The sequence below is a fragment of the Triticum aestivum genome, chromosome 6D, assembly GCF_018294505.1.
Source record: "Triticum aestivum cultivar Chinese Spring chromosome 6D, IWGSC CS RefSeq v2.1, whole genome shotgun sequence".
In the NCBI taxonomy this organism is placed as follows: domain Eukaryota; kingdom Viridiplantae; phylum Streptophyta; class Magnoliopsida; order Poales; family Poaceae; genus Triticum; species Triticum aestivum.
Window position 1 is genome coordinate 122,697,828 of NC_057811.1, and position 11,290 is coordinate 122,709,117.

At 42.6% G+C, this 11,290-nt stretch overlaps 1 protein-coding gene across 1 annotated transcript; it reads right to left on the reverse strand.

The window, feature by feature from the left end:
- Nucleotides 1–2,940: 2,940 nt before the first annotated feature.
- LOC123144023 (probable sucrose-phosphate synthase 2) lies at nucleotides 2,941–10,562 on the reverse strand. The gene is made up of 13 exons (XM_044563032.1): nucleotides 10,251–10,562; nucleotides 10,076–10,165; nucleotides 8,992–9,200; nucleotides 7,542–7,605; nucleotides 6,368–7,066; nucleotides 6,088–6,195; nucleotides 5,843–5,974; nucleotides 5,560–5,736; nucleotides 5,217–5,270; nucleotides 5,068–5,130; nucleotides 4,252–4,956; nucleotides 4,007–4,134; nucleotides 2,941–3,514 (listed from the first exon to the last, which is right to left on the reverse strand). Exons 1-13 carry the CDS (start codon nucleotides 10,437–10,439, stop codon nucleotides 3,238–3,240), a joined length of 2,895 nt encoding a protein of 964 aa, XP_044418967.1. The 5' UTR covers nucleotides 10,440–10,562; the 3' UTR covers nucleotides 2,941–3,237.
- Nucleotides 10,563–11,290: the final 728 nt, after the last annotated feature.

The following is an 11,290-nucleotide window of genomic DNA, read 5'->3' on the forward strand; positions in this document are numbered from 1 at the left end:
GTCCGGCTTAAAGCAACAAATTTCATAGATGACATCAGCTATCTTTGGTAAGCAATAGCTAAGTTGTTAACCTTTCAGAAACTTTTTATTGTGACTCGCCTGGCAACTCATATGTGTTTTTTAACAACAGGCCCCAGGAGCTCCAATCTTGGCCAAGATATGGTCGTAAAGCTGAAAGCCGTGTACGCCCTAGTTGAACAACTGTATATTGGCACTCAACGGACCCTTGTGGCTATATCCAACGGCAAACAGTCGCCGACGCTCATCAAAGATGTGCTAGCTAAACTGTCCATAATGCTCAAGAAACTAGAAGAAATAAAACTTTCATCCGCCCGCTCTGGCGCCATCACCGCTCTTAGTCGTGCGAAAGCATGGCAAGCAGAATTAGACCCGGAAGAGATGGCCATAGGCTGTCCAGGCTTTAAAGAGGATGGGTCTCCTTTTGATCAGGCGGATTTTGCGAGGTGCGTAAAGGAGATGCGTCCCTTGGCGTGCAAGCTGGCTGCAGAAACTGACTTGTCCAAATACCAGCCGGCATATAACATGGAAAATGCGAAGGTCAAGGCGCCGGCTTATGACGCCGTGGATCTCACTCCTCCAACGCGTAAGCATACTTTTGCCCCATCTTGATCCATCCCTGATTATCAATGATGAAGCTATATTTGAAGCCTTAACTGGCATCGACTGGACGTCACCTGAACTCCAGATGGGAGAAGAAGAAGAGTCGGAGCGGGATGACCCGGAGTCATCAACCCTCCGCGAAGAAGACCAGGCGGCTCTCAAATCAGGACATAGACATGCTGTGCTACAAAACAGTTTGCTCCAATTATTCAGGTCCATGGTGGCCTTGTGATACGCTAGGTTTGAAAACAATGATCTGTTATGCCATCGTGCATGTTAGCTTTTAAGTGCTTAAACTGACAATCTGATATTTATGATCCGCCGCTGCGCTTTCTCATAATATCATCATCCTTGTGGGTCAGATCAATATTTTCATATTCCCTGCACACAAGTGGAACAACATATGCCCTAGCGGTTTAAGCCAGGGCGGGTAATAAACCCCAATATAATAGTCTTTGGAAAATTTATATAAAGGGACTAGAGTGAAGGCTATCTGAGCTGAAACATTCTGGCGACTTAAATTCTAAAGCGAGGGCGGGTTAGAAAACCCTAAATATTCATATAGTTATTGAAAGACATACCTGTAGATTGATATCATGGTGATGTTGTGATAATTATAATCCAGAATGGGTATTAACCAGTAGGCATGAAATATCATGATTTTGATTGCTCAAGGAAAATTATCCTAGCAACTTAGAGTCTGCTATCAGGGCGGGTTACCAAACCCAATATGCTCAATTATGAGTCATATAATCAAGGCTGCATGGCCTGAATTGTACCAAACACACTTGAGCAGAAAAATTCTTGAATGGATGTAATCCAAAATATCCAGAAGAAAAGAAATTCAGAAAAATTCAAGTGCTTTCATAGGCCGCACAGCCTTAAAATTCAAGTGCTTTCATGGGCCACGCAGCCGCTAAGATTCAAGTGCTTTCATAGGCCGCACAACCTTAGAGTTGTCCTCGCTCATTGTAAGCCGGCCCTCACATGACAAACCGCCGTTTTAACCTTAACGAGTTCAGGGTCTTAGTTAAAAGATTGACTGTCAAGAGTACAACGGGTCATTCAGAATTACCTGGTGGAGTAGCATCATGCAGGTCAAACTCGGGATTCAGCATCTAGCCTGGTCAAGAGGGTAAGAAAGCTAAACCCGGTGGGTTGGAAGCCCCCAAGTAACCTTATGAACAAATAATAAAGACTCAGATGCTTAGAAATGAAACGACAGAGGCCCTGAATTATCGGGGATGCTTGCTTTATTATATTGATCATAATATATACATTGATAAAAGTATGTACAACACAAGAGCTGGTGGCTCATGTGTAATAAGGCCGAAGATGAGCAATATTCCAGGGCCGGCGGGTCTCCTCCTCCAACTTACGCGATTCCTTGCGTTCTCATATATCAATGAGGTAGTATGACCCGCTATTCAAGTTCTTACTGCCCACAAAGGGTCCTTCCCAAAGTGGGGATAACTTATGCATATCTGTTTAATTTTGGATTAACCGGAGCACCAAGTCGCCTTCTTGAAAGGTTCTGATCTTGACTCTGCGGCTATGGTAGCGACGCAGATCTTGCTGATATATCGCGGAACGAGCCGCCGCAAGGTTACGCTCCTCATCTAGCACATCAAGTGCATCTTGACGTGCTACTCATTAACAGATTCAACGTAAGCCGCCACATGAGGTGAGTCATGACGGATATCGCTTGGAAGAAACACCTCTGCCCCATAGACCATGAAGAAAGGCGTATGGCTTGTTGACCTGTTGGTGATGGTGTTGATACTCCAAAGTACCGAAGGTAATTCCTCAACCCAACAACCCGGTGTTCTCTATAAAGGAACCATAAGCCGAGGCGAGTCATGATGATAAGAGCCTGTTATGATCCCTCTTGATTAGTCACTTCACCGGAGGAATTTGATCTCTCTCGATTAGTCACTTCACCAAAGGAATTGTAGCGGCGGTGTAGCAATTACAGGAAGAATTACACCAAAAGGAAGAACAGGGATGAACTTCTTTTTAGGCAAACATGGATGAACTGGAGGCAGGGGGGAGAGAGGGAGGTAGCCGCCCACTGGCCACCAGGCACCAGTGTTGGGCCAGGACCAGTGTTGGCCCAACGACAGGCCCCTGTAGGTGGGCTGGTTAGGCAAGGGCCCTGACTTGTCTAAAAAAAAGGCAAGGGCCCTAACACAGTAGCTGCTGCACGTGAATAGGAAATAGTACATCAAGCACGATTGGGAAACCGACAATTGAATAGTATAAATTTTGTATAGAACACTTGAAGGTTCTTTTCAAGAACATAAATCAGAAGACGGCCAGTAAAACGAGAAGACAGTTCATCCATTTAGGCTCCGCCTTGTCTGTATTTTTGGGGCATCTCAGTTCACGAACGATTTTTCTGCTCACATTTGTTTTCACACTACATTTATCGATATTGTCCACTTCAAAATTTGTGAATAGTACAAACAAAAGGTGGAAGTTATTCACAGCTCGAGAATATACCACACCCACACTCTACAATCTACAAACAAAATCGGGATTCCCATCAGGTATGGAAAATAGTGGTGCTCGGTTTGGCTCGTTCTTCTTCCTCTCTGTGCGGTCCGCGCAAAGATGTTATTGTGTCGGCACACCAATCTGACGCAGGGCAGACTTGATGTCCTCTGTAGTGCAACCCTGGACTTCGATGATGTTGGAGCTGTCCAGTGCAACGACATCCTGCAAGGGGTATCTTCGGACTGTGTGGATTCTGTTTGCGGCAATGTTGAAGTCGCCCTTCAGGATTATGGTCCTGTGGAGACCCCCTAGCAGCTCTTCGTAATCGGAATCACCCCTTTCACCAACCATGACCACGATATTTGGCAACTCTATCCCCCACCGTACAAACAAGTACCTTGAGAAACAAAAAGTTCAATCAGCAGGATTAAGATAGTTTACACTTTACAGGCATGGGAAGACAACTGATATTAGCCATCTGTTCCAAATATCATCTTGCTTTAAATACTCCCTCTGTAAACAAATGTTAGACGTTTTAGGTCACTGCATTTGTTTACAGAGGGAGTAGTTAATATAAGATTCCCGGCATTGCTAATTCCAGAGGGAATGCTATACCTTTTTTTGATTTTAAGAGGGAAAATATCCTATATACTCCCTGTTCTCTAATTGATGAAAATTGGTATGCAAACACACACCCTTTCATAAAGATTGGGTACAAATAAAACTACAACCAAAAGCGGGCCTAATCCGCATTTGTATTGAAAGAACTTGCCATTTAGTGTTCTCCTATTGCAAACACGCGCTTACTGTTCTGAATAAGAAACTATGCTATGGTGACAAGATAAACTGATAAATGGAGACAAATAATCAGCAAAAGAAAATGACAAACCTTATTGCCTGAGAACGTGACGCGTGAATAGGAGTTACAGACAGTCTGGTAGCGCTGTGGTTATACAGCGCATTACAACGGAGCGACTGGATTCTCATCAACTTCCTCAACTCCTTCAGGGGAGGCAGCTAGATGAAGGGAGAGAGAACACCACATTAGAGACATTGTGAAGGAACTTCCACAAAATATTAAGCACAGATAAGGCGATCCATGAAGCAAAAGATTAGGGAAAATGTAAAGCTTACATGATTTGGATTGACCACTTTAAATGCAAGACAATATGTAGAAGAGTGTTCTGAATCTTCAAAAATCATTTGCCTTTCAATTCTTCCCTTTCTTTCAACCACTGAAGTAGCCCATTTCACAAGATACTTTCTTAGACCTTCTCCTCCCCAACGATACTCAATGTGTGATTGATGATTTCGATCTATTACATGTGTAACCTTGGAATTGCTTGGCGTATTACCAGAATATGAAGGATAGTAAATGCTACTCCCACTGTTGCAGATGAAAGCATCAAAACCAGCAGGATGCATGCCTACAGATACTAGCAGTGAACATATCTCTGATATTGTTAGCGAAGTTGACAGCACGAAACCAGTTGAAGCCGGTGTGTTTTCTGTATGTGCGGCCTCAATCGCATTTCTGATGATCCGCACTAGATTCTCCTTGTTAACAGAGTCTACAGAAATAACAATGATATGCTTCCTTCCTGATATAGGTGCCTTACTCCTTTCCTCTTCGCTACCGACAGCAGGAGATCTCATGCCAAGAGTCAATATCCTTGACAGGTGATTCTTGCAATGTTCAGGCCAGGAAAATTGGTGAATATTTTTTAGTCCATTTTCTCTGCATCTTGACCAAAGTTGCTTCTCGGAAAGAAGTTTATACAGTGCATCTGCAATGGCATTCTGATCATGTGGATCGACAAGGAGACCATTGTTGAGCACCTGCATAAGAAACGACCAGAGAGCGGACACAGTGATGCCCACTTGAAATGAGTTGATGCATTTTTGTTTACGTTAATAGCATGGCACAACATAAGTGTAAGGCCCACGTACCTGATGAATTTCAACAGGAGCTCCATTTTTTGTAGCAATAACAGGCAAACCATTCATAGCGGCCTACTCATGGATATAAAATACTGGTTCTAATTAGGAAACTGAAAAGTTAATTGCTGCAACATGAAATTAGAGTCTCTAGTTCTGACCTCTATCAAGGTAACACCAAATTGTTCGAAATAAGCCACGTTAACAAAAGCCCCCTGAAGAATAGATGATCAGCATCCATGTAACTAGGAAAATAACAGAAGCAACAATGAACTCTACCACACTATACCATAAATAAATAAATAAATAAATAAATAAAACAGTTTCAGATCATTAAATCAAGAATGCACTCTTCATTTTATTTGAACATTTTCTCATTTATGTATATCCACAGGCATGAAAGAAGACATAATAAATAAGTGAATATAAGTATGCTGAGGGAACATGAAAGAAGCATGACCAAGCTAGCACAAGTGTATTCATGTCGCGTCATGAACAACATACCTTAGTTCTTGTGGCTAAACGGTATATGTCAGGAACTTCAGAGTGCTTGTGATGCTTGGGGTATGCCACTTGACCATACAAATCGTATTCGTCTATTAGTGTAAGCACAGATGTCAAGACAGAAGCACTCGTGTTGTGCATCTTTGAAATAGCCTCACGGTTACCCATTATTAGTGTCTACAATGCAAAATTAGAAGTTTACACAACGAAGGACAGTATCATTCAGAAACTACATATAAGGAAATAAACCACATAAAATCAAGATGATCAGGTTCAATCTTACGAGATTTGCGAGCTCCCTCAGTGGGCGGCACTCACCAAATGCCTTTACAAGTGTTGTTATATTCTTTTCAGGATATGGACGGGCAACAGCCAGAATCATAGGCTTCCGGGGATTTGTAAAGAAGCGCATTATCTGCCATCAGTTGGACATGCATGAATTATCAGTACTTGGAAATACAAGCTTAACAGGAACAAACAATCATTCTTCAATAATTACTGAACAAAGGTTACACTAGTAAAAGTGACCTGAGACCAGATAGGCGGATCCTCAGAGGCTGGGCCATGATTTTCTTCTTCACCATCTATATCGAAATCATGAATTATATGACCAAATTCAACACCAGGAGGAATTATCTGCACAGCCAGGAATAGGAAAATATGTATGTTAAGGAATTGTAATAGACAATGCGTGCAAAGTAAAAACTAAAGCCCGTGATAATACCTTAAACTACAAATACAGTTGCCATAATTAGAAACTATTGTGAGGGATGGGGAAGGGGGGGGGGGGGGGGGATTGTGTACTCACAACCATACGAGGCATATAACGCCCATAGCAGTTAGCACCACGCTTGACTCTTGCTCGAAGCTTCCTTGCAAGTATGACCTCAAAACCATCATACAAATTCCACTGCTCTTCTATCTCTTGCCTAGTACTAGCAATAACAATTTCAGATGCATCAAGAGACAATTCCTCCGCCTCGATTCGGCGCATTATTTTGTATGTCATATTTATTTCTTCCCTTGATTGTCGCCCTTGCTTGAGAAGCCCTTCCAGTTTATCTTTCCCAAGGAAATGTCCCGTAAATGCCATAGGCAGGTTAAGTGCTCCTGATAACAGGGTAGCAGCTATTCCCGCGCTGGCGTAATGCCCATGAATCACAGCAGGCCAGACTGGATGCCCACAGCCGATTTCTTCACTAATTGTTTTTGACATCCGCACAATATGGCTGAGTGCACCATCAACAAATTCTTGAATGAAAGGCCATAGACGTTCTTTAGTCAGGTACATATCTCTTGGTCCAAATGGTATCCGAATGATGTATCCACCACTGTTCTCTCCCTTTTCTTGTTTGGAATTTTTAAAGGTTGTTGAGACCAACATTTCTGCAGGTTCACCATAACTACGATCGAAATTTGGTGCCAAAATTTGTCTTGTCAGCAAATCAACCCGGTAAACTCCAGGAGACGAACTCAATGCTTTAGCAAATTCAACCACATATTTCACCTACAAAATGGTATATAAAAAAACATTATGTACTTGAAACATGTAATAGAGAATGTAGGCCCCATATGTAAGGGGAAAAACAGGATGGGGGTGTGATGAGAAGGTTAAAAAGTTTGAATTTTACCAAGAACCTATTTAAACACAAAAAGAAAAGAAAAAAGGAAAACATCAAGCCCTCTATCCAGTGGGCCTTAATTGCAACTGGAAAACAAGCATCAGATGTTATCTAGAGCCTATTTAAACGCAAAGGAGAAGACGAATCCAGGTTACAAAAGCAACTCTCCTTAGGATACACACTAGAGTAAACTCTGCACTGTAAAAGGTTGGGAATATCTGTGATATTGATATACTGTACCAAGTTCAATTTGAGATGCGAGTTAATACAAGATAATGTACTAACTGGACCACTATGTGCAACTGCAATCATGCAAGCAATCAATCAATCATGTGTACTACTTAGGCATGCCAACATTACCTGGCCACCAGTATCTGAATCTCGGCCTAGCTCCATATTCTCACCACGGACAAGACCATGGAGACTGCAGCACAAAACATGAATGGTTAACATACATTACAATTCAACACAAACATGTATGTCACTTCATTTGACAGTTGTACAGCTGACAAAGAACCATGCCATCGGTTCTGAGTCCAAAGGATGGATTATAAAGCGGTCAAGCTAAATTTATTCTGCCAGTGTGTGAAGTTCTTCAAAGCATTGTTTATAAAGTGGTAAGGCGAGCACCAACCGCCTTGACGCCTAAGCACGTAAAGCAGGCATAATTGCAAGGCGCTGCCAGGGCGCCTTGCCACCTAAGCATCGCCTAAGGGTCCAAGGCAGGACCTTACAAACAATGCTTCAAAGGCTTTCAAACATGTGATGAATTGATAAAACATTAGTTCTTGCAATCTTAGCTCTAGTGCAGATTTACAGCCTAAAATCCAGCACAGCTGCAGAAATTCATTAGCAATATAAAAATATAAACAAAATTTATATGTAGAAACAAAATACGAGTTAAAAATTGTTTCCGCTCTTTCCTAAAAAATGAAGATGTGCAGAGTGGAAAAGGGTCGTCCTTCGCGACCAGACTATTTCATAACACAATAATTCAGAACTGTGAATGCCCAGAGTGGAGACATGAATGCAATGCACAAGCATTACACCTCACCACCTCGGTTTAAAGGTAATCTTCAGAATCAGGGTATCAATTATCAAAGCAAGATAATTCCTTGCAGTTTATTTCTTTAATGTGATAGTGCCTTTTGCTCAGGGACAGGAGGGGCTTTTGTCCATTTGAGTGTCACGAAGAAGAGGTATCACTATAGTTAAGTTTTGCTGCTTCATGTTGTTAAGCTTCATGCACTAGCCAACGCAACCAAAAGTCCGAACTGATGGAAAGGGCTAGGCAATCAACATATACACGTCAACACCCCCTCTCACGTGTGACGCGGAAAGTCAACACGTGGATAGACTCAGAGGTATGGCTCAAGAGGCCTATACGTGGACACAAAGGGGGGCAACAACAATTTTTAGATAAACTGCGAAAGCCAGGACTTGAACTCAAGACCTTAGCTCCGATACCATGCACTAGACAACGCAACCAAAAGTCCGAACTGATGGAAAGGGCTAGGCAATCAACATATACACTTCAACACATGTATCTTTGTTTCCAAGGATTTCATTCATTAAGAAAGCGGTTTGGTGTGAACACCTTGTTATTATGGATACGCAGAAAAAAAAAAACTTGGTGCATCATTGTGAGCTCCCTGTGGTACAGGTTACTTTGAATGTATGGAAGAAGAATGTTCTTCCTCCTATCTGGTGAAGTATATTATATTCAGCATCAGACAATAGAATGTGCCTTATGAAGAGATTAACATGTTATCTGCTCCTGGTGGTTATATTGAAACAATATTTTCCATACCTGATTAATACAATGTATAGCTTGTCAACTGAACTTGTCTTGGGTGAGACCCCTGTGGTGCTATCACCATAGGCAACGGATGGATCACCGGCATCTTCTCCCTTTTCGCCTTCAAAGAGATCTTCAGACATATCCGCTGTAGCATCAATTCGTGTTTTCTCCGTTTCTGGATGCCTTTTCAACAAACGACAGGCTTCTTCTTTCTCTAACTGCATATCAGAACATATATATGACTAACGCAGGAGAGGCTAGACCGCTAGAAATTAGAGAGTGGACATGGTCCAATATTGGCCTTCAAAAAAAAATGTGCTCTTTGATATAAAATGTAGTAGAACTAAATAAGTGGATTGGGTAGTTACCCAGAAAGTAAAAAATAAAATTGCAACTGAACTGAACTTAACTGGGAAACCGGTGGTATACTGGAGTATTATGTGCAAAGTTATCTACTTCAGGTACAGAGAAAATAGATGTTAAGAAAGGGATAAGCAGATTCAACATGTCTTGTTGTGTCAGCTAGCGCGTATTCACAGAACTCACTTTGTTTCCAGCAACTATGACAATTCTGCAAGGTATTTTCATAACTGTGCACGAATTATCAAGCGACATCTTTCACATGCTAATTATAAGGTGCAGGCGACATTAAAAATCCAAGGACAATCAAATTATAGCATAGTATCATAGCTGTAGTAGGCGAATATATTGTCTTATAAATAGCTCAAGCTTCAAGGAAAAGATGCACCAATTCTACCCACCATTCTTTGCATGCTAGTATCTATATTTCTTCAGTACCCGCAACTAATTTCTGTGCAATTTCATCATCAATGGCCACAAGTATACCACTATAAAAGAATGCCAAGCATCCTCCATAAATCAATCGAGAACTGCAACTCCTCTGAACAGATCTGCCGCCTTCTAACTATCGCCTACACCACACAACATATTTTGATTCTTTTCAGCCTTCAGCTATTTCTGAGCAAAACTAGACCGATCTAATAACTCGCTGGAGCTTTCCGTTCTCTGTACAGAATCGCCCAATAGAATCTCACACAAGGAAGCTACTACAATCCAAGAGAGACGAGCTCACCTCCTTCTTCTTCCTCGCGAGGTTCCAGATCCTCCATGTCATGTTCTCCAGCCGCGTGTTCCTCTCCTGCGGGCTCCGCATCGCGTTCGCCTGCACAAGATCGATCAAACAAATCCGAAGCGGAACAGAGAAATCCAAAAGGGTAGGATTCGTGCTTGCGGCGTGGACCACATACCCGGAGCCATGTCTTGTAGAGGTCGGTCTCGTCGTAGCCGGTGATGACCTCCTCGACGAAGTAGCGGGCCGGGGAGAAGTGGCCACGCTCGCGGAGGAGCAGGGAGGGGCGGTCGCCGCCGACGGCCGACTTGCCGGCGTCGAGGATGGCGTCGAGGTAGCTGTTGATCCAGTTGTCGTTGCCCACCATCTTCGCCGCCGAGCCGCAGCCGCAGCCGCCGCCGCGCGCCGGCGAGATCGGGGGGTGGGAAGAGTGGAGGCTAAGCCAAAAGAGGGAGGTGGGGAGGAGGAGGAAGTGAGGAGAAATGACGAGGCGAAAGGAAAGTGTGCAATTTGTTATTACCAAAACAAAACAAGAGAAAGAAAAAAATAGCGGCCTAGTAATAATGGAGCGAGACAGTCTGGTACATTTGGACTTTGGAACCAGAATACAATACAATACACACAATAGTATAATGGCAGCATCAATATGAGATGCCATTTTTTAAAATTTGATTCCCTGTCCTATTTCATGATTTAGATTAATCGATGGAATTTGAATTATTGGATCTAACAACTTTTCCTCCTTAATTTTTACCTTCAAGAAAACTCTCCTCATTTTTGGATGAAGATTATGAAATCGCTCGTTTTTCGGTTATGAACGATTTGAAGTTGGTAGGAAGCATGCATTTATCATGTAATCGTGACATCGCCGATGTAACGACGTGCGTGCCTCCTACAAATTGTGCACTTGGTTTTCAAGCACCGCATCAGTCTCCTCCACATAACACGCATTATGATTAATCATTCCTTGATGATGACCAAGTATCGTCACCATCACATTTCCATTTCAGATGACCAAGTATCGTCGCCTCCACGCGGCATTGCTCCGTCAGGCTTTCGCCCATTGCTGAAAATTCTCCACTGTTGCCTCCCGTAGGAGTCCGGGTCGTGTCTCAGGTTCTGCGGGCAAGCTTCAACTTCAAAGTCACCTGAACTTTCAGAGTTGGAACTGATTGGACATAGGAGTAGGTACCAAAACTCCACAACAACATTACATTA

Bases quoted from the DNA above. Each gene is read 5' to 3' on its own strand.
- LOC123144023 (XM_044563032.1), bottom strand. From the start codon at position 10,439: ATGGTGGGCAACGACAACTGGATCAACAGCTACCTCGACGCCATCCTC. The intron at 7,606-8,991 runs GTATGGAAAATA...TTTGTGCTGCAG, and splicing joins CTATACATTGTATTAATCAG to TCTCCATGGTCTTGTCCGTG. The intron at 5,975-6,087 runs GTCACTTTTACT...AACTGATGGCAG, and splicing joins ATCCGCCTATCTGGTCTCAG to ATAATGCGCTTCTTTACAAA.